The sequence below is a fragment of the Pelobates fuscus genome, chromosome 5, assembly GCF_036172605.1.
Source record: "Pelobates fuscus isolate aPelFus1 chromosome 5, aPelFus1.pri, whole genome shotgun sequence".
NCBI classification, from domain to species: domain Eukaryota; kingdom Metazoa; phylum Chordata; class Amphibia; order Anura; family Pelobatidae; genus Pelobates; species Pelobates fuscus.
The window spans coordinates 17,625,412-17,648,491 of NC_086321.1; the positions used below are offsets into that span (position 1 = coordinate 17,625,412).

At 46.3% G+C, this 23,080-nt stretch overlaps 1 protein-coding gene across 2 annotated transcripts in view; it reads left to right on the top strand.

Moving 5' to 3' along the window:
• Positions 1-2,160: 2,160 nt before the first annotated feature.
• The window catches only part of REEP5 (receptor accessory protein 5), a 33,854-nt gene continuing 12,934 nt past the window's right edge, over positions 2,161-23,080 (top strand). The window contains exons 1-2 of one of the 2 annotated variants that reach the window (XM_063453627.1): positions 2,161-2,388; positions 9,609-9,702. In XM_063453627.1, the coding sequence (XP_063309697.1) occupies positions 2,271-2,388; positions 9,609-9,702 (212 nt within the window). In that variant the 5' untranslated portion in view covers positions 2,161-2,270. Of the gene's footprint in view, positions 2,389-9,102; positions 9,201-9,608; positions 9,703-23,080 lie in introns of those variants that run through there. The other variant, XM_063453628.1, reaches the window with a different exon arrangement.

Here is a 23,080-nt window from a genome sequence, read left to right on the forward strand (position 1 = left end):
ATATGTATGTGCGTCAGTCAGCTTGTCTGTAGTGAGCATGTGTGTCAGTGAGCTTGTCTGTAGTAAGCATATGTATGTGTGTCAGTGAGCTTGTGTGTAATGAGCTTGTGTCAGTGAGCTTGTCTGTAGTGAACATGTGTGTCAGTGAGCTTGTCTGTAGTAAGCATGTGTGTGTGTCAGTGAGCTTGTCTGTAGTGAGCATATATGTCAGCGAGCTTGTCTGTAGTAAGCATGTATGTCAGCGAGCTTGTCTGTAGTAAGCATGTGTGTCAGCGAGCTTGTCTGTAGTAAGCATGTATGTCAGCGAGCTTGTCTGTAGTAAGCATGTGTGTCAGTGAGCTTGTCTGTAGTAAGCATATGTGTGTGTCAGTGAGCTTGTCTGTAGTAAGCATGTGTGTGTGTCAGTGAGCTTGTCTGTAGTGAGCATATATGTCAGCGAGCTTGTCTGTAGTAAGCATGTATGTCAGCGAGCTTGTCTGTAGTAAGCATGTGTGTCAGCGAGCTTGTCTGTAGTAAGCATGTATGTCAGCGAGCTTGTCTGTAGTAAGCATGTGTGTCAGTGAGCTTGTCTGTAGTAAGCATATGTATGTGTGTCAGTGAGCTTGTCTGTAGTAAGCATGTGTGTGTGTCAGTGAGCTTGTCTGTAGTGAGCATATATGTCAGCGAGCTTGTCTGTAGTAAGCATGTATGTCAGCGAGCTTGTCTGTAGTAAGCATGTGTGTCAGCGAGCTTGTCTGTAGTAAGCATGTATGTCAGCGAGCTTGTCTGTAGTAAGCATGTGTGTGTGTCAGTGAGCTTGTCTGTAGTGAGCATATATGTCAGCGAGCTTGTCTGTAGTAAGCATGTATGTCAGCGAGCTTGTCTGTAGTAAGCATGTGTGTCAGCGAGCTTGTCTGTAGTAAGCATGTATGTCAGCGAGCTTGTCTGTAGTAAGCATGTGTGTCAGTGAGCTTGTCTGTAGTAAGCATATGTGTGTGTCAGTGAGCTTGTCTGTAGTAAGCATGTGTGTGTGTCAGTGAGCTTGTCTGTAGTGAGCATATATGTCAGCGAGCTTGTCTGTAGTAAGCATGTATGTCAGCGAGCTTGTCTGTAGTAAGCATGTGTGTCAGCGAGCTTGTCTGTAGTAAGCATGTATGTCAGCGAGCTTGTCTGTAGTAAGCATGTGTGTCAGTGAGCTTGTCTGTAGTAAGCATATGTATGTGTGTCAGTGAGCTTGTCTGTAGTAAGCATGTGTGTGTGTCAGTGAGCTTGTCTGTAGTGAGCATATATGTCAGCGAGCTTGTCTGTAGTAAGCATGTATGTCAGCGAGCTTGTCTGTAGTAAGCATGTGTGTCAGCGAGCTTGTCTGTAGTAAGCATGTATGTCAGCGAGCTTGTCTGTAGTAAGCATGTGTGTGTGTCAGTGAGCTTGTCTGTAGTGAGCATATATGTCAGCGAGCTTGTCTGTAGTAAGCATGTATGTCAGCGAGCTTGTCTGTAGTAAGCATGTGTGTCAGCGAGCTTGTCTGTAGTAAGCATGTATGTCAGCGAGCTTGTCTGTAGTAAGCATGTATGTCAGCGAGCTTGTCTGTAGTAAGCATGTGTGTCAGTGAGCTTGTCTGTAGTGAGCATATATGTCAGCGAGCTTGTCTGTAGTAAGCATGTATGTCAGCGAGCTTGTCTGTAGTAAGCATGTGTGTCAGTGAGCTTGTCTGTAGTAAGCATGTGTGTCAGTGAGCTTGTCTGTAGTAAGCATTTGTATGTGTGACAGTGAGCTTGTGGAATGACTTTTTCAGGCTGTGCATGGCGATGCTGAACATTTTAGTAATGTTCTCCCTATGAAGTGCCTCTAGTCTCTTTCTGACTGATAAATGGTGTGATTGACAGCCCCTAGAGGCAGACAGACTGAGAAACGTAAACACCAATGTTGACAAAACCACTTCGCTGTATTGGTGTTGATGTTTACAATGTCCCTTTAAATCCCCCCCCTGCCCCGATTAATTACACAGGATGCAGGGCATCACTTTTCCTGCACTGACCAACTACATGGAGAGCTGCTGGGTGCCCTGGATAACACTGCAGTGAGCTGCCCTGGGTGTGGTTGCTGCAGATCAGGGAGGGAGGGTGATGGAGGGAGGGCAGGTCTGGCTGCATTCCCCTTATGCTGACGAGAAGCCCAGCCTGGAAGGGCCCCTCCTCCTCCAGCCTTCCTCCCTCTCATCTAACATCTAACAGCCATCACAGCTCCCGAACCCTGTGTACAGCGGCTGATACTTTGTATCTCACAGAGGAATGGCTGCGGCACTCAAGGAGAGGTTCGAGAACTTCCTGCATGAGAAGAATTTCTTCACCGACCTCCTGGCCAAGATCGAAGCCAAGACTGGGGTGAACAGGCGCTACCTGGCATTGGGTGAGACCAGACCCCGGCAGGGCAGGGGTTAATTACCAGACTGCTGCTAGACCAGACCCCGGCAGGGCAGGGGTTAATTACCAGACTGCTGCTAGACCAGACCCCGGCAGGGCAGGGGTTAACTACCAGACAGCTGCTAGACCGGCAGTGCAGGGGTTAATTGCCAGACAGCTGCTAGACCGGCCGTGCAGGGGTTAATTGCCAGACAGCTGCTAGACCGGCCGTGCAGGGGTTAATTGCCAGACAGCTGCTAGACCGGCCGTGCAGGGGTTAATTACCAGACAGCTGCTAGACCGGCCGTGCAGGGGTTAATTATCAGACAGCTGCTAGACCGGCAGTGCAGGGGTTAATTACCAGACAGCTGCTAGACCGGCAGTGCAGGGATTAATTACCAGACAGCTGCTAGACCAGACCCGTTTAGTACACAGTTAGCCAGTGTTACAGGATGTGTATTGCTTTATTCTTTAATTCTGCAAGTTCAGTTTTTATATTGATCCCATTTTACAGCAAATAAATCCAGATATGATTAACCTTAACGTGACATCTAGTTTGAGGAGTTTGAAGGGTTAATGTATTCCTGGAATGAACAGCTAGCTCCAGCAGGTTAAAGGGTTAATATGGCCCTGCCAGATATCACTAGTACTGAACAGGTTAATTGGTTTGTGTATCTCTGGAACTGAACAGGTTAATGTGGCCTTGCAAGGTATCTCTGGCACTGAACAGGTTAATGTGGACCTGCCAGGTATCTCTGGCACTGAACAGGTTAATGTGGACCTGCCAGGTATCTCTGGCACTGAACAGGTTAATGTGGACCTGCCAGGTATCTCTGGCACTGAACAGGTTAATGTGACCCTGCCATGTATCTCTGGTACTGAACAGGTTAATGTGGCCCTGCAACATATCTCTGGTACTGAAGAGGTTAATGTGGCTCTGCCAGGTATCTCTGGTACTGAACAGATTAATTTAACCCTGCAAGGTATCTCTGGCACTGAACAGGTTAATGTGGCCCTGCCAGGTATGTCTGGCACTGAACAGGTTAATGTGGCCCTGCCAGGTATATCTGGCACTGAACAGGTTAATGTGGCCCTGCAATATGTCTCTGGCACTGAATAGGTTAATGTGGCCCTGCCAGGTATGTCTGGCACTGAATAGGTTAATGTGGCCCTGCCAGGTATCTCTGTAACAGGATGTGTGCTTGCTGCACATGTAACAAAGGACTTTAATGATGCAGTTCTGGGATGTGCTGGGCACATGTCACATATGGCAGATGCAGTATGTGCTCCCCAGCTAGAATGGAGGGTTATGTCCAGCTCCCACCATAGGCAAGCCCAACAGATGTTATATAATGGACGGTACTGGCTGGGAAGGCCTTGCTAAAAGGGGTGAGACGCAGCTAATCTATTAATAGCCCGTATCCCTTTCACATATCCCAATGACTGGCACATTAATACTCAGAGGGCAATGCTGGCTTGACAATCCAGTGGGGACAATTCAGGTAGGTAGGCCCACACCACCCCCCTCCCAAACATGTGTAACTGTTTGGTTTTATATAATATTTTATACAGCTCGTATATTACTGCGAGAAACGAGTGCACGCAATTAATGGTCTAAAACAATGGAAAATGTTCTTCTTCTGGGAACTAGTTGGTGGACATTGGGGGGACAACACCCAAATCATTTGTATAATCTGAGTGAGTGTGAATAATGGATCTCATTGTTATACAGTGTTTTACTCTCCCAATACATCCTTTGATTGCTCTAATTATGTAGGATGGCTTGTAAAAATCTTTGACAGTCTTATTTGTAAAATATCTTTAATTATAGTTCACCTAAGGGCATGGTGTGCTCAAATACAGGTTTGTTCTCTAAACCAGGGGGTTGAAAATTTTAACCCAGACACAAATGGGGCGTCAAACTTCACTTCGTCAAAAAATAAAAATAAAAAGTACAGTGTCTCCATGTACAATCTTTTAATACATGCAAAACAAATTAGCTTGACGCAGCTTTCATCTCTTTGTCGCTGACAACAGCTGGGAGAAGCGTGTGACTGTTATAAAGGAATTAACCAGTTTGTGTCTGTGAAATTAGGGATAGAAGTGATCGGTGCTCTTTCAAACCCTTTGTCTATTAGAAACGCCATGTAGTAGATGTGTAGCATGGCGCTGCCAGTATTACTGTTTTTTGCTAATATAACATATGGTACATATTGTGTCAGACAGCGATCCAGCAAGATTATTAAATGTTGCAAGTATCCCAAATTTGATCAGAGGATAATCTATAGTCTGCTAGGTATCATGGGAATTGAGGCTCAGATGGAGACACTTTGGAGTGAGCTTGTAGAATTGTTCCCTTTTTGTCTTTCGTTTAATGTTCCCCATGTTTGGTAACGTGGTATAATTTGTTTAACCAGGGGTGGCCTGGAACAGACTGTAAGGGTGCAACAAGTGTGTGAGTGAGACACCTGCTGCAGGCTGTCTGTAATCAATTACCTGCCGTCATTGCTCCCTGTGTTCGTTTCAGTAGCCGAACAGGTGTCTCTCCGAGAAGATAATTCTTTGCTGTATCTAGAGGGGATAGAACTGGCCCCAGACTATCCTGTAATCTATTCTGCACCACTCGATTTATTTATTTATTTTTTATTTTTGAATTTTTAAACTTTTTATTTTTTTTAATTTTTTAATTTTCGTTTCTTTTTGCACATGTGAGATTAGGCCCTGAGTCCCTGTTATAATCACTTGTACCTAGGACTAGGCCCTGAGTCCCTCCCTGTAAGCTCTTGTGTACCCGGGCCGTGACCAGGCTCAGTGTCCCGTGTGATGATCCTTGTGTACCAGTGACCGGGCTCTGTGTCCCCTGTGATGATCTGTTGTGTACCAGTGACCGGGCTCTGTGTCCCCTGTGATGATCTGTTATGTACCAGTGACCGGGCCCTGTGTCCCCTGTGATGATCTGTTGTGTACCAGTCACTGGGCCCTGTGTCCCCTGTGATGATCCTTGTGTACCAGTGACCGGGCTCTGTGTCCCCTGTGATGATCTGTTGTGTACCAGTGACCGGGCTCTGTGTCCCCTGTGATGATCTGTTATGTACCAGTGACCGGGCCCTGTGTCCCCTGTGATGATCTGTTGTGTACCAGTCACTGGGCCCTGTGTCCCCTGTGATGATCTGTTGTGTACCAGTGACCGGGCCCTGTGTCCCCTGTGATGATCTGTTGTGTACCAGTGACCGGGCCCTGTGTCCCCTGTGATGATCTGTTGTGTACCAGTGACTGGGCCCTGTGTCCCCTGTGATGATCTGTTGTGTACCAGTGACCGGGCCTGTGTCCCCTGTGATAATCTGTTGTGTATCAGTGCCCGGGCCCTGTGTCCCCTGTGATGATCCTTGTGTACCAGTGACTGGGCCCTGTGTCCAGTGTGATGATCTTTGTGTACCAGTGACTGGGCCCTGTGTCCCCTGTGATGATCTGTTGTGTACCAGTGACCGGGCCCTGTGTCCCCTGTGATGATCTGTTGTGTACCAGTGACCGGGCCCTGTGTCCCCTGTGATGATCTGTTGTGTACCAGTGACCGGGCTCTGTGTCCCCTGTGATGATCTGTTGTGTACCAGTGACCGGGCTCTGTGTCCCCTGTGATGATCTGTTATGTACCAGTGACCGGGCCCTGTGTCCCCTGTGATGATCTGTTGTGTACCAGTGACTGGGCCCTGTGTCCCCTGTGATGATCTGTTGTGTACCAGTGACCGGGCCTGTGTCCCCTGTGATAATCTGTTGTGTATCAGTGCCCGGGCCCTGTGTCCCCTGTGATGATCCTTGTGTACCAGTGACTGGGCCCTGTGTCCCCTGTGATGATCTGTTGTGTACCAGTGACCGGGCCCTGTGTCCCCTGTGATGATCTGTTGTGTACCAGTGACCGGGCCCTGTGTCCCCTGTGATGATCTGTTGTGTACCAGTGACCGGGCCCTGTGTCCCCTGTGATGATCTGTTGTGTACCAGTGACCGGGCCTGTGTCCCCTGTGATAATCTGTTGTGTATCAGTGCCCGGGCCCTGTGTCCCCTGTGATGATCCTTGTGTACCAGTGACTGGGCCCTGTGTCCAGTGTGATGATCTTTGTGTACCAGTGACTGGGCCCTGTGTCCCCTGTGATGATCTGTTGTGTACCAGTGACCGGGCCCTGTGTCCCCTGTGATGATCCTTGTGTACCAGTGACCGGGCCCTGTGTCCCCTGTGATGATCTGTTGTGTACCAATGACCGGGCCCTATGTCCCCGGTGATGATCTGTTGTGTACCAATGACCGGGCCCTGTGTCCCCTGTGATGATCTGTTGTGTACCAGTGACCGGGCCCTGTGTCCCCTGTGATGATCCTTGTGTACCAGTGACCGGGCCCTGTGTCCCCTGTGATGATCCTTGTGTACCAGTGACCGGGCCCTGTGTCCCCTGTGATGATCTGTTGTGTACCAGTGACCGGGCCCTGTGTCCCCTGTGATGATCTGTTGTGTACCAGTGACCGGGCCCTGTGTCCCCTGTGATGATCTGTTGTGTACCAGTGACCGGGCCCTGTGTCCCCTGTGATGATCTGTTGTGTACCAGTGACCGGGCCCTGTGTCCCCTGTGATGATCTGTTGTGTACCAGTGACCGGGCCTGTGTCCCCTGTGATAATCTGTTGTGTATCAGTGCCCGGGCCCTGTGTCCCCTGTGATGATCCTTGTGTACCAGTGACTGGGCCCTGTGTCCAGTGTGATGATCTTTGTGTACCAGTGACTGGGCCCTGTGTCCCCTGTGATGATCTGTTGTGTACCAGTGACCGGGCCCTGTGTCCCCTGTGATGATCTGTTGTGTACCAGTGACCGGGCCCTGTGTCCCCTGTGATGATCTGTTGTGTACCAGTGACCGGGCCCTGTGTCCCCTGTGATGATCTGTTGTGTACCAGTGACCGGGCCCTGTGTCCCCTGTGATGATCTGTTGTGTACCAGTGACCGGGCCCTGTGTCCCCTGTGATGATCTGTTGTGTACCAGTGACCGGGCCCTGTGTCCCCTGTGATGATCTGTTGTGTACCAGTGACCGGGCCCTGTGTCCCCTGTGATGATCTGTTGTGTACCAGTGACCGGGCCCTGTGTCCCCTGTGATGATCTGTTGTGTACCAGTGACCGGGCCCTGTGTCCCCTGTGATGATCTGTTGTGTACCAGTGACCGGGCCCTGTGTCCCCTGTGATGATCTGTTGTGTACCAGTGACCGGGCCCTGTGTCCCCTGTGATGATCCTTGTGTACCAGTGACCGGGCCCTGTGTCCCCTGTGATGATCTGTTGTGTACCAATGACCGGGCCCTATGTCCCCGGTGATGATCTGTTGTGTACCAGTGACCGGGCCCTGTGTCCCCTGTGATGATCTGTTGTGTACCAGTGACCGGGCCCTGTGTCCCCTGTGATGATCCTTGTGTACCAGTGACCGGGCCCTGTGTCCCCTGTGATGATCTGATGTGTACCAGTGACCGGGCCCTGTGTCCCCTGTGATGATCTGTTGTGTACCAGTGACCGGGCCCTGTGTCCCCTGTGATGATCTGTTGTGTACCAGTGACCGGGCCCTGTGTCCCCTGTGATGATCCTTGTGTACCAGTGACCGGGCCCTGTGTCCCCTGTGATGATCTGTTGTGTACCAATGACCGGGCCCTGTGTCACCTGTGATGATCTGTTGTGTACCAATGACCGGGCCCTGTGTCCCCTGTGATGATCTGTTGTGTACCAATGACTGGGCCCTGTGTCCCCTGTGATGATCTGTTGTGTACCAGTGACCGGGCCCTGTGTCCCCTGTGATGATCTGTTGTGTACCAGTGACCGGGCCCTGTGTCCCCTGTGATGATCCTTGTGTACCAGTGACCGGGCCCTGTGTCCCCTGTGATGATCCTTGTGTACCAGTGACCGGGCCCTGTGTCCCCTGTGATGATCTTTGTGTACATGTGATCAGGTCACTAATTCCTCGTGAAGTGCTGATTCCCTTGTACAAGCCTTGATTAAGTTTCAGTAAGGAATAAAGACTATTATGACTGTGTGACCTCCGGTGTCTTTACTCACCACACTGTGGAATGTCATGCGTGGACTTGAAATAACCCTTCTACTGCACCCCATTAATATGAATTAAAAGCATTTTTTTTAATTTTAGGTAAAGCTAGCCGACTGACAATAACCCCCGCCAATCTCCCTGCTCAATGTCTTCAATGTGACTTTTACATGTTAATATTCCAGACCCGAGATAATACAAGGGTCGAGAAACAAGGGTTTAAGGCCGTGTGGTTTGCGACCCCTGGGGCAATGTAGCTTTCCCAATGAGACCCCTCTGATACCAGGGATAGTCCAATGTCAGGGTTTTATTAGATTACAAATGTAAAATGTCAGTTTTAGAGGTTTTCTTTTACTGTTCAAATTGTCCCCATGTTTGTGCCCCAGATAAAATACAAAGTTAAGTCACACTGTATGGCATTGTTTGACTGTCTAGACGTGATCGTTCAGAATGCTTTTTGTTTCTTTTCTGGATTTTTTAAAAAAATCCTGAACTTTTCTCTCTACTGTGATTGGCTGGTGCATATTTCCCTAAAGCCCCGCAGTTGCTGGGCTGTGTAGTTATTATACTGGGGGGATCCTGTATTTAGGTGCCCGGCAGTTCACTCAGAGATCACAGGACAGCTGAGGCTGTGTTTAGGAAGGGGTGGAATGTACATTTGTAGGAGGAGAGAAAGGGAGGAGATCCTGGCAGCCAAATAGTTGACGTGCACCATAGGCAAGCCCAACAGATTGCAGGATGTTTCGGTTCCTTGCAGCAGGTATGGAGCTCAATCAGAACATCTTAATCCATAGCAGAACCCAAGACTTACCATGAACACCACACTGAGACACAGTACCAGCCTGGCATGGTTCCTGGCCATGCAAAGCAAAGACTGGCATGGTGCCCATGTTAAGCAAAAAAGTGTAACACAAAAATGTAAAATGCAGATGTCTGTAGTATTTGTCTTTCCTCCAACAATGTCTTAGCCTGCTAATTGGGTCATGGACGAGGAGCCCTTAGTTAATAGTTGGAACTCTCTGGATATTCCAGTTACTGCTATTGAACATATGGTCTTGGTTTGTCGTGTGAAAGTTTGTGTGTGTTTAAGGTCCTTGCATTGTTACTCTGTTACTGTATCATTACTTCCTCCATTTCTAACAATAAAACCTTCTTTTCTTCCTACCAGCGATTGTTGGCATTGTTGCCATTTACCTGGTGTTCGGATATGGGGCATCTCTACTTTGCAACTTAATTGGATTTGCTTACCCTGCCTATATCTCGTAAGTCTTCCTTTTGCTATGTATTTACTTGTTTGTGCATGGTGGAGGCGCGCTTGATTAAGATCTGTATGTGTTTTATGACTGTTTATCTTGATCATGTTATGAGACATTTCTATGTACGGATAATGCCATTTCCATGCTGGGGAGCCACGAAGAGTTAAACTTGTTTGCCTGTACAATGATTCCTTGTAAAACCTGTCTGCTTTCAGAAATATGTTTAAATAGCTTACAAAGGTGCGTGTGCGTGTGTGTATGTATATAGATCACATTTTGCTAATTTAAAGTACATATCTATCTTGGTTCTAACAATAAAATCTCCTCTTACATCAAAATGACATTAAAAATACACACGTATTTCCCCCCCTTTTTTTTCATGCAGGCTCTGTCAATCATAGCCAGGTGAGGTGTGGCTAGGGCTGCATAAACAGAAACAAAGTGATTTAACTCCTAAATGACAGTGAATTGAGCAGTGAAATTGCAGAGGAATGATCTATACACTAAAACTGCTTTATTTAGCTAAAGTAATTTAGGTGACTATAGTGTTCCTTTAATATAAAACTTTTTGTAAACTGTAAAACTTTTTACAGTTCAATAAAGTAATCAGCTCGTAATATTGAATTGTTTTGTGCGTAGCGTTTGTTTAATATGTGCGTGACTTACATGCTGCCTGATTGTTACACTTCAATGTAAACTCCAGGCATGATCTGACATAAATGGGGGGAGGGGTTGGTTATTTTAATGAATACATATATACACACATAGAGCAAATAAAAAAAGGTTTGAATCTTATTCTGTAAAGTCTGTGACAACTTCCAGCCAATCCTGGTCTTCTCTTTACTTTCAATGAGAATCATGACATTTTGGTGTGCTGGGACAGGAGATCTCCTTGTACCAAAACCACTGCAACTACATTGCATAGGAGGGTCGCCCCCACTTCTATTTTAGATTTTAATATGGGGGCCCTTTTCAAAAACCTTTATTCTTGCTTGCTGTCGGTATCCTCACAGGACACTCCCGGTTTTAAATACACAGCAAAGTGATTTGTTTGCAGAAGTCTTTCATGTGTGTGTCCAGATTTAAATTTCTATTTAAAAAAAAAAAAAAAAATGTTTTTAACCCTGTGTTCTATTCCAGAACTTGCGTTTTCCCAGTGAGTTCAAATACAGATTATTTGTAATGAATTTGAAAATGCAACAAGCATTTTTTTTTTAAATTGATAATGAATCCACAATTGACACTTCAGTAAATAAACCTTGCATATTTCAGTTTAATTCTGATTGGTTTTATTTACCGTCCTGTTCTCATCCCTCAGGCAGACAGAACGTGACTGTCATCGCAGATTATATTTCATGTTTGGGGTAAGGTGGGGAAAACCTCGCTATGTATATGTTTACCAGACTCCAAATGGTACACAGTGTTACAGACAAGTGGTAAACAGTGAGAACATATGTCCCATGGTTGCGTAATTTTAATTTAGGATGTCTCAGGGCAGCCATCAAGGTTTTCATAAATAAAATCCCACACACTCCAAAATTGAACAGATGTATCCCCTGATGCAAGACAATATCACTATCTATTCTAAAAGAAAACATCAGTGGTCCTGGTGAGTACCTAGGCATAACATGTTATACTTTAATTTTAACCCATGCAGCGCCTAAAGATGGCTGCAAGTTGATGTTTTTGCTGTGGAACTCATAGGGTTAAACCATCGTCCCCTGCAGTCCCCATTCTTCTCTTTATTTAGGTGCGGCTTTGAGAAGATAAAGAATAGGGATTATGGAAAGCGCTCTCACTGCCAGGTGTTTGAGAGAGGTCCTCTGCTTTCTCTAATATGAGTAGTATCACAGGTCACAGCTATAGAAGGTCTTTAACTTGCCCTAGACCACTGTTCTCATCATCCTCCGACAGAGACTTGACTCCCAATGGTGACTGCTCCGTTGACAGTGCAATGGCCGTGATTTCAGTGAAAGGTAATTTATACTTACTTAAACCTGTCTCTCGTGGCCACTGCCATCTTCTTGGTGCCAGTCCTATTCAGCTCATAGTGCGTCAGCTGCCACTCATGCGCAAGAATAAAAGCCGGATGTCTATGGAGGATGCCTCAGCGTTTACAGAGCCTTTTCCCCTTTCACCTGTCACTGAGCCATTATAAAATACTCATTTTAGACAGGGGCGGTGGTTTACAGTGCACCTTAAAAAGATATTCTACGGCTCAAATATAAAAACATAAAAATCGCTACTTAGTAGCTATATCGCCATTCAAAACATGCATGCTTTTAATTGTGCACTTGTGCACTTGTACACCATTGGTGACATATCTAAAACAGCTTGCACAAGCAGAACATCTTTTGTCTGCCGCCTGTACAAGCACTGCCTTTGTTCCCCAGACTTTCTGTGTCTGTCCAATCACAGACTTCCTAATGCAGCTCAGTGAGAAGTTTTTGCAAGGTAGGTGCTTCTGGATGGGTAGATCGCAGTCCACACAGGTGTTCATCTGCCCCAGATTTCCAAATGTATGTCTCTCTGCTTCTCTAACAGAAGCTCAGACTTTTTGAGATGTAACCGTCTGAGCAATAAAACTTGCAATAACTTATCATTAAAGGGACACTCCATAGTTCCAACTTTAGCAATCACTGCTTAGCAGATATACCCTGATAAAACCATGCATGCGTTTATGCATTTTCATTGGGGTTATATCTTGGCTCGGATTGTAAAAGCTGCAGATCTCTTGTCTGCAAGCCCTCCTTCTCTTATCACCAGCCGAGATTTTCCGTCTGTGACGGGCAATGCTCCAGTCCGAGCCTTTGAAATCTGAAAACAATGTGACCGGCTCCAGACACACAGCAATTCAGCAATCTGCGGTTGGTGTGTTCCTTTAATAGATGGGGGAAAAAACAAATTATTGCTGGACATCTCAGTGCCTGAGACAGCCTTGTGCTTGCTGGTTATCAGATGATTGTCCTGGGGTATAGCAGGCCGGAGACACTTATTCTGGCAATCGTATCGAAATGTAATGAATTTTAAAATCATTGTCTCCTTAGTGGGAAACGCCAACCTTTTCATATGTCTGTGTGTGTATTTGCCGTTTAGTACAGAGAGGCTTTGTGCTGTCAGCCAAGGAAGTGTAAATCCTGTGTAATTACTTTGTGTGTTGTTGGCAGAAAAAGTCATGTGAGCAGCAGGCACGAAAATATCTTTTAAGACTAACAAATCCAGAAAGAAATCTGTTTCTTCCTGTTTTTGTTTTTTCGTGGCATAGTTAAATAGTATGTTGCCTCTATCTGTTGAGCAGGGCTAAAGACTTTGATTGCACTTTAGAAACGTGGGGAGGATTTCTAGATCGCACAATATTTTACTCGGTAAATGTATTTATTTATTGCAGAATGCTGTGCCAGATATCACATTATAATAACCCATTTTTGTTACCTTGCAGTGGAGGAAAAGAGAAATGACTCTGCCATCTCTCCAGGTTATTCAATACATTCTAGCCTTCAGATTTCTATATTAATACCGTAGCTCTCTCTAATTTCTCACTTCCAGTGCTGATACTCAGCCCCTAACTCTGAACCTCTCTGTAATCCCTCCTTTTACATACCTTGTACGTGTGAATGCAGGTTCCCGAGAGATACCTGTAGTATTATTATTATTTATATAGCGCCAGAAAATTCCATAGCGCTGTACAATGGGTGAGACACTGAAATGTGGCTGCACAGTGTTTATTTAAACTGCTCGCTGAGCGCTTGGCGAGGGGAAGAGAATCATTGTAAATAATAGATGTCTCCCAGTCGGTGTGTTAGGCTGACCTAGAAAAACAAGGCAGCTCTATTCTTATTGAAGCACACAGCACATCTGTCTGTATTCCGTAATAGGGAACAGACTGCGATCAGCAAAAACTGCGACAACAGTCATGTTTATAGATCGTAAGGACAATGCTACCATAACCACTACAGCCCGGTGTATAACAGCTCACTGTAGTGGCTATGTTGCCCGGAGCCACTCAATAGATCATTGGAGAGTGGCAGACTATGGGTGCTGTAGAGAGCCTGTTTTTATTAAAAAAAAAAAAAATTTTTTTTTTCATTTTTTTTTTTTTTTTTGTAGCAGTAATGGTTAAATTAGTTTGTCAAAAAGTGTTACTGAAACGGAGAGTGAGGGATTTCACAAATCCTGTAATTGTGAGTAATTCTAAATACATGGTTTGCAGGCTCACTAAATATTTACGACCTCGTAATGTACAGGTAATGAATTCCGTATATGGAGGCTACATTTGTCGATGTTTGCTTTTTCCTGTTGTCATTTGATGAGTAATACGCTAATGGACGGCAGCTCTGGGGATTTGTACTCTCTGCAAAGCAGGTTTCACATTACTTGGATCATTCCCTCCTGACAGACAACGACGATGATGTAATATTATTGCAGCCATTTTCACAGATTTTATATATATATATATATATTTTTATTCTTGTGTGTGTTTTGCTCACCAAATCAAATATCTAGCCACATTATCAACATACTTGGCGCGAACCCCAGAGTCTTGCTGCCGAACCAAGGCTCTGAGCTCTCACCTCCGATCACGGTGAAATTCACAGGGACACAGAAACCACTCACACTGCTTCCCAGAGTATTTTCTGGATTCCAATGGGAGTTGACCAATTTATATAATAAGAAAAGCTTTATGTGCATCCAGACGTTGAAGCAGTCCTAACAGTTGTATTAAGAGAATAATAAAATTGGCTTGGCAGCTGCAGGCACAAAAGTAGCAGAGCTAATATGTAAAAAAAATAAAAAATACTGTAGACTTGTTTGTTTGATATATTGACACAATTGAACATATTATTCAGCGCCAGCTGAATGAAAACCATTTGACTGAGAATCTGATTCGTGAGCTGCTTGTCACGACTTTTGTTGTTTTACAGCTTTACGTGTTACCATGGTAACTTCTACCTTCTGGAGTCAGTAAAACAGAGGCTGTGTGTGGGCAAAGTGTTGTTTAGTCATGATGGCATATGTCGTACGGCTCTAGAGCTACATTACCCATGATGCTTTGCCTGCGTGGGGCTGCCTGAGGTGGGTGAGCATGATGTTAAAGGCTGCACTGTCACCGTCTGGGGATTTTGGTTTCGCAGAGTCCCCCAAACTGTGACATCGCCACTGGGTGTCTGGTGGCGAAAGTGAGATTATTTACCTAAACCTGCCCCTTGCAGGCACCAACATCCTCCTCTGTCTGCTCCTGTGTTGGAGCAGCCGTCGCTTTGGTACTCGTAGGTCGCTAGACTGTGTTATCCTCCATAGACACCGTCCATTCCCTGCAGCTGTCACTGGTGATTGACTTTTAGACTGCACCCCGAGTCAGTCGGAGGAGAAATACAGAGACGGGGGCTGTCTGTCTTGCCACATATGTCAAATATCTCCCAAATAGGCAAAAAAAGGAATACAAATTTATGGGAGAATGCCCACACATTATTTGCACCATAACCACTACCCTGAGCTTGAGTGGCTATGGTATTTGGTGTCCTTTTAAGAGTTCTTAAAGGGTCAGTCCAGGTAGCAGTTGCCCTTCGTATCTTCAGTTTCCTGCATTGTGGAGAGAACTGTAGTATGTAGCTATGGTTTGGTAACCGGAGACTGGAATTGGGTCCCCTGTGCACCATAACTTTGGAAAGGATCGGCTGGTCAGTGGCATCTACTTCTGGTTTCAGTAGAGCTCAATGTTGGAAAATGAGGATATGCAGCAAATGCATAAACCTCAAAGGTGTTTGTGTATCTTTAATTTTTTTACTTTTAATGTGGTGGGGGTTATCCCGGTCCTCGCTGTCCTTCACAGTAAATCTGTGAGCTCTGCAACACCCCTGATATGAGGCCTGGCTACATGAGATGGTCACACATGTTCCGGCTCTGTAGGGCGTGGTACCACACCCGAATCACTCACCTCTCAAATTCATGGCTACACTGGATGCGATCTTCAAGCTCTTCTGGGCAAAGCTGGAGGCCCGCTCGAGAATGGTGGCACCAGATGCTCTGTCTGCAAGGGTTGTTCAGAGGAGCTGAGGAGGCCCCTGCTGGGCAAAGTGGTTTCCAAGGCTACAGCAACTGATCGAACATGCCCTCCTGGTCTGGGAGCCATTAGGGGTACACCTCCAGCACACCATCCTCGCAGGTGATTGCATCAAGGACGCAGACAGAGGGCCTTTCGCTGTTACCTACACTGGAAGAACCTGGACACTATGAGACCAGTCATGTAGGGAAAGCAATAGAAGTTTGATGCCCACTGGCAGTCCCAGAGCATTCAGCTGAGGCTGCAGCTTCACTCCAGGCTAACATCTCAGGCCTCCAGCGTGGGCATCGGCTGACTGACGCGAATTGCCACAGGGACTTTCATTACTCACCACTGACATAAAGCATGGTCTGTGGTTAATATCTCCAATTTTTATTATTTTGTGTTTTTGTGCCCCTCAGATTTGACTTAAATAGCCAGATTTGCCCATGCGGGGTCCTTCCTTTGGTGGCCATACCAGCCTATCTAGCAGACCTTCCTTTTGTTGCTGTAGATATATCTTCACTTGTGATAGGTATGTTTGTTTAGCCGTTACTTTAAATTCTGTTCTTTTCATATGCTCTTAAAACGAGAATAGTACCCAGCGGCTGCCAAGCTACAGAATTAACTATAGTTTAGCATGTTAGACTTTTCTTTTCTTTGTCACTCTACATAGCATGCTTAAATTGTTCTTATCTCCCACTCATTATCTGACATAACTTGTTTCTGCCTGTTTATTTAAAAAAAAAAAAAAAAAAAACCTATCACATGCCACAGTACTCTGCCTCTTGAATTTATGCTGTTGTGGCATAGCAAGCTTGTCTGTCAACCCTTTGCACAACAAAAATAAAAAATTGAAATGACTGAATGCATGACCCTTTTAAAAGGAACAATAAAACACATACCCCATGCTAATCTCTCGCTTTCATCTTTCAAGTAAATCCATACCCCCTAACAGCAGTGTCCAGTGAAACAGGAAGTCAACGGGAGGGGTAAAAAGGTGGGCCACTGACGCGAATCACAAGACCAGAACTGCCAAAAGGCCAGCCTGGCATCAGTGTCCCTATGTATCACAGTGTCAGTGTCCCCATGTCGCCCAGTCCCCCAGTGTCCTTATTTCTCCCCATGTCCCCATGTCTGTGTTTCCCGTGTCACTAGGATACTAGGGGACATTGAGACACTTGGGGACATTGGGAGTCATGGGGGCACTGAGACACTTGGAGACATGGGGCACTTGTGGATACAGACATGGTGACACTGGGAGACATGGGGACACTGAGACATTTGGGGACACTGGGAGAAATGGGGACACAGACACTAGGGTCACTGAGACATGGGAACACACACAGGGATACATGGGGACACTAAAAACACTAGGGACACTGGCTGGGAGGCATGGGGACACAGACACTTGGGGACACTGGGAGACATGGGGGTACTTGTGGACATAGACATGGGGACATTGGGACACTGAGACACTAGGGACACTGGCTGGGAGGCATGTGGACACTGGGAGACATGGGGACACTGAGAGACATGAGGACACAGACACTGGGAGACTAGGGGGACACTGAGACACTGGCTGGGAGACATGGGGACACTGGGAGACGCTGTGTCTCCGTGTCCCAATGTCCCTATTTCTGCCTTTCCCCTCATCCCTCATTTCCCTGAGCTGTAGTCTTTCTCTGCAGTCTGTGAGCTGCTGTCTGAACTCTCTGTGCTTTGTAGCTGCTCCCCCGCGCATCAGTGAGTAGAGAGACGCAGAGAGGAATATGCTGTAACTTCCTATCCCTGCCTCTCTCCACACACAGTGACCCCTACTGGCTGGTGCTGGTATTGCAGAGTAATCTCTGTTTATACTGAGAAAAAAATCTGCATTTGTATTGCCGGTATTGCTGCAATACCGGCATGGCCAGGCAGCCTCAAATACTGGCTGTGCTGGTAAAATACCAGTAAGGTGGCAAACCCAAGAGGTGTGTGTGTGTGTGTGTGTGTGTGTGTGTGTGTGTGTAAAAAAAAAAAAAAAAAAAAATTTTTTATGGGCTTGGGCCTGGAGCTGCAGCTCCATCAAGCCCCTATGTTAATCTGGCCCTGTAAATCGTTAACCATAAATTGATAAATCTTTTAAAAAAAACCTTCTAACACTTTGGATTCCAGAGGTTTTGGCCATATCTCTGCCACACACGTTTCACCGACACAGTTAAACATCCATGGCATTTAACAGGTTAACAGTCTCACTGTCCTGAGCAATGGGATTTGCATGTGTTTGGGTGAGTCACTCCACCCTTGCCACCCCTGACTCATTGACTTCTGTTTTAAACTATCAGCAGGACAAAATCTGTACTCAAGATAAAGAGACACCGGCTACACGAGCAATTCGTACAGAAAACAATGTTAGAATGTTTTGACATTTGTGGACGGAATTTCACTGACATTTTTACTATTCTCAGTGGTTAAAAGACATATTGTCTGCTAATAAATTACAATGGCTGCCTAAAATAATCCCACATGTATTTGAAAAGTTGCAGAAATCATTTTGAGGCTTTAATGATGAGAAGCTGGGAAATCCCTTGGATATCACGGCCATCTGGACAGAACGTGATACAGTTGTAAAATAATGAAAGTTTATTTCATATGTATTAAAATAAGCAGCAGGATTGGTGGTGTAGACACTCCGAGAAGCATCATGTTTACCAAATTAGGGAACAGGTGGATTGGTCAGTGGATGTCACACACTTTACATCAGGAAATGGCTTATAAATCCTATGTCCCTGTGGCTTTAAAACTCCCCTCTCTTAAAGGACCACTCTAGTGCCAGGAAAACATACTCGTTTTCCTGGCACTAGAGTACCCTGAGGGTGCCCCCACCCTCAGGGACCCCCTCCCGACGGGCTCTGGAGAGAGGAAGGGGTTAAACTTACCTCTTTTTCCAGCGCCGGGCGGGGAGCTTTCCTCCTCCTCTCCATCTTGATCGCGACGTCATCGGCTGAATGCGCATGCGCGGCAGGAGCCGCGCTCGCATTCAGCCGGTCGCATAGGAAAGCATTTACAATGCTTTCCTATGGACGCTTGCGTGCTCTCACTGTGATTTTCACAGTGAGAAGCACGCAAGCGCCTCTAGCGGCTGTCAATGAGACAGCCACTAGAGGATTTAGAGGCTGGATTAATCCTCATTATAAACATAGCAGTTTCTCTGAAACTGCTATGTTTATAAAAAAAAGGGTTAATCCTAGAGGTACTGTGATGTAATTCCAGTAAAATACAAGTTTAGCAGGCTAAGATTGCCACAAGGCATATGTATGTATATGTGTTTGTAAGTATCAGTTAGTTAATTACACGTAGCTAAGATACTGTTATCACTGTACTGACCAGGTGCAGGAATGTAAGAACTGGAATTACGCGTCCCTCTCCTTTGTATCAGATGAGCCACGTGGTTAGACCGGATGGATGAGTTTAGACTCTATTCATTAAATAGGTTAAGGGTATGTGTGGGTGTAGTTAATTGTGGGAGGAGCTACAGTGCTATATAAGGAATGTACTCTATGTATTCAGTACTCAGACTTTGCTGTATTTTGGTGACGCTAGTCCCTCTGAGTCCCGATCGGTGATCCAATAAAGAATCTCTTCCTTCCTGAAGAAACCTGTGTCCATCTCTCTGTGCTTGGCTTCCGTCAGTTTCTCCGGTATCATTTGGTGCATTGGCCGGGAAGCTCATCGTTCAACGGTAGCTGAGAGGCAGAGGCGTGAGACGGTCTATCTTTGCCCACGTTCTCTACGGCTGCACCCCTGAACTTCTGCGTGGACCTCCCTTCGTCTCGGCGCCACTGGTCTGTTGTCCAGGAGATCATCGGCCTCTACGTGAGAAGTGCTGGGGTGTCCCCGTCGATGAGTGTGAACTCAGGTTCAGGAACGAGGAGGTAAGATAACTGCTGTTTTAGACGGCAGGACCCGCTAGGGGTATACCGATTGTGCGGTAGGCCCAAAGGGGTTTTTGAATCTGTATCTGCCCCCTCTGTCGGAGGGAAGGAGCGAAGGCGCACCGCTCGATCGAACGCTCTTTAGTCAGACCGTTTGATTTGGTTAGTCAGGCGGGGTCCTGGTGTAAGATAGCCCTAGCCGGACACCGGTGTCTTGTCTAGACTAGCGTTCTAGGGTGTATATTACGTTCGCTAGGTCGGAGGGACCGGGAGACTAAGCGGCGCCTGTGTAAATTCGGTTCGCTAGTTCTCATCCTATCTGGGCTAAGTGGGAAGGCGTGTAAATTTGGAACCCACTAGACTTTTGATAGTACGACTAAGAGGCGCCTGTGTAAATTCGGATCTCTAGCTCGTTGTATAGTGCGACTAAGAGGCGCCTGTGTAAATTCGGATCTCTAGCTCGCTATGTATATGTGGTGATTGGGCAGTGTGGCTAACCAAAACGGGTGTATATAGTTTTAGGTAGTCCATTCAAGGTACTGGCCAATAGTTTAGTTGGGAATTGTAAATGTGTTAACGATTGTTTAGTAAAGTGTATATCTTGTTAGATAGCGCGAGCTCAGCCGTCTAGCGAGAGTGTTAATAGTGTGTTGCTGTATTATAGTGCACGGTACCATAACCCTGTATATTTACTGACACTGTATAATAAGTACTAATCATTGTCGTCCATTGCATGTTTAACACCATAACCACTAATAATTGTATTGTGACCTTAACTTGTGCTTTGACCTATGCTAACCGTACTGTAACCGCTATTTGTAAAAGACGATGTTACTGGGTGTGTTATAGACGGGTAATTCGTATATAGAGAATTATAGCGTGGGTGACTGTGTAGTTACGCCAAAGGGCATAATATTGATTATATAGTGACTGGTGTAGCAGCTGTGTGTGTACGGGAATTCCCTGAGTGTTTATTGTTATGGTGTACGTTTCACTTGATAACCGTACCACGTGGTGCTGTTGCCAGAGGAAACGGGTGTGACTGTTGAATAGTACGCGTGTATAGTAATCGTTGTCGACAACGTTCCACTGTTAAATATGGGTGCGTCGCAGTCAACGATTCCGGATCCCTTAGGATGTATGGTTAAGAATTTTAAAAAGGGATTCAAAGTTTGTGATTTTGGGGTAAAGATGTCTCCTGTACGTTTGGTCACTTTGTGCACTAGGGAGTGGCCTACTTTGGTTGCGGCATGGCCGCCACGTGGCAGTTTGGATCCAACTCTGGTACAGCGCTTACACGTGGCTGTATCAGGTAGGCCTGAACTTTACGGCCAGTTTCCTTATATTGATTGTTGGAGACAGGCCGTAAATGACTCGCCAAAATGGCTCCGGACATGCCACGAGGAACAGTGTCGCCTCATGGTAGCTAGGACTTGTTCGTCCACTAGGGCTGGTGTTAGGCCCATTTTGGACACGCCCCCTGAGTCCGAGATCCCTTTGCCGCCCCCTTACTTTCCGTTAAGAAGAAGTGACGCAAACGCAGGAAGTCCTGTAACCCTTCCCTCACTACCCCCATCCACTTCCGCTTCCTCCTCCAGTGCAGGATCCACCCCCCCTCGTACTAAATCCCCCCTTCCGGAACCAGATAGACCAACCTCCATTAAAAATGAATATCCTGATTTGGCGCCACTTCAGGCTTCCGGTCAAGCTTCATCTAGCTCGGCCCGAAGTGTTCTATTCACTACCTTTTCCCAAAACCAACCTCCCACATCCCCATACCCTATCTCTCCCCGACCGGAACCCATGACTGACGCTTCCCTACGTAGCCCCATCCAAACCCGACAGTTGACTGGTGCCCAACAATTAAAGCACTATCAGATGCCTCTTCGCTTAAATCCCGGGTCAGCTTATATCGATGCCGCAGGTCAAATGGCACACGCTGACCCTGTCTTCGTATATGTCCCTTTCACCACTACCGACCTTTTAAACTGGAAGACCCATAATTCCTCGTATACTGAGAAACCACAAGCCATGACTGATCTGTTCACCTCAATAGTACAGACGCATAATCCGACATGGGCTGATTGCCAGCAGTTACTAATGACTTTATTTAACAATGAGGAAAGGACAAGAATAAATCAAGCAGCCATTAAAGCATTAGAAGATAGAGCCCGTGCTTTGAACCAAGCTAATCCAGCAGCATGGGCCGCAACACATTATCCCAACACTGATCCCGATTGGAACGTAAATGGTGCTGATATGGTTCAACTCAGAGCCTATAGAGACGCTATAATTGCTGGCATGAAAGCCGGAGGAAAGAAGGCTATTAATATGTCAAAGACAGTTGAGGTGATTCAGAAAAGCGATGAAGCGCCCAGTGTCTTTTATGACCGATTATTGGAGGCGTACCGCTTGTACACCCCCTTTAATCCGGAAGACGCAGACAATTCCCGAATGGTTAACTCCGCCTTTGTCAGCCAAGCTTACGGAGATATTAAGCGCAAGCTACAAAAGCTAGAAGGGTTTGCAGGTATGTCAATCACCCAACTAATGGAGGTAGCTAATAAGGTGTATATGAATAGGGAAACAGAAAGCAAGAAAGAGGAGGAGCGCAAGATGCGTAAAAAGGCTGATATGCTAGCGGTAGCGATCGCAGGCGTAGATAAACGGGGCCCAGATAGAGGCAATAATAGATGGAGTAGGGAGCCTTTGAGTAGGGATCAGTGCGCGTATTGCAAGGAAGAAGGGCATTGGAGGAACGAATGTCCGCAAAGAGAGCAGTACGAGAGGGTCCTACCCAGGGCAGGCTACGGAAACTTTAGAGGCAGAGCGAGAGGTAGAGGAGGCCCCGGAGGGAGTAATGGTTATAGAGGGAGTAATGGGAACAGAGGAAGTGTTAGGGAAGACAGATATATTCCAGCAGCGCAAAGGTCCCGCGATAGAGAAGGTAGGGACTTCGTAGGATTGGCTGACACGGTCATGGAGGACTATTGATACCGACCGGGCTCCATCCCCCTTGGTCGAGCGGAGCCTATGGTCGATGTATCAATAGGGGGGAAAAGGAGTGCGTTCATGATCGACACTGGTGCTGAACATTCAGTGGTGACTAATCTAGTTGCTCCTCCATCTGGAAGGACTATTACTGTGATAGGAGCAACTGGAAGAAGTGCTGAAAAACCGGTTCTTAAAAGTCGACTCTGTACATTGGGAGGCCACGTAGTAAAACACCAATTCCTTTATATGCCTGAATGTCCAGTCCAATTGCTGGGACGTGATATGCTATCCAAATTACAAGCGCAGATTACGTTCCTACCAGATGGAACAACATCTTTAAAGTTTAATGGACCTTCAGGTATTATGACTTTATCCGTACCAAAGGAAGAAGAGTGGCGACTTTATACAGTGTTGACTAGCCAAAACCCTAGGA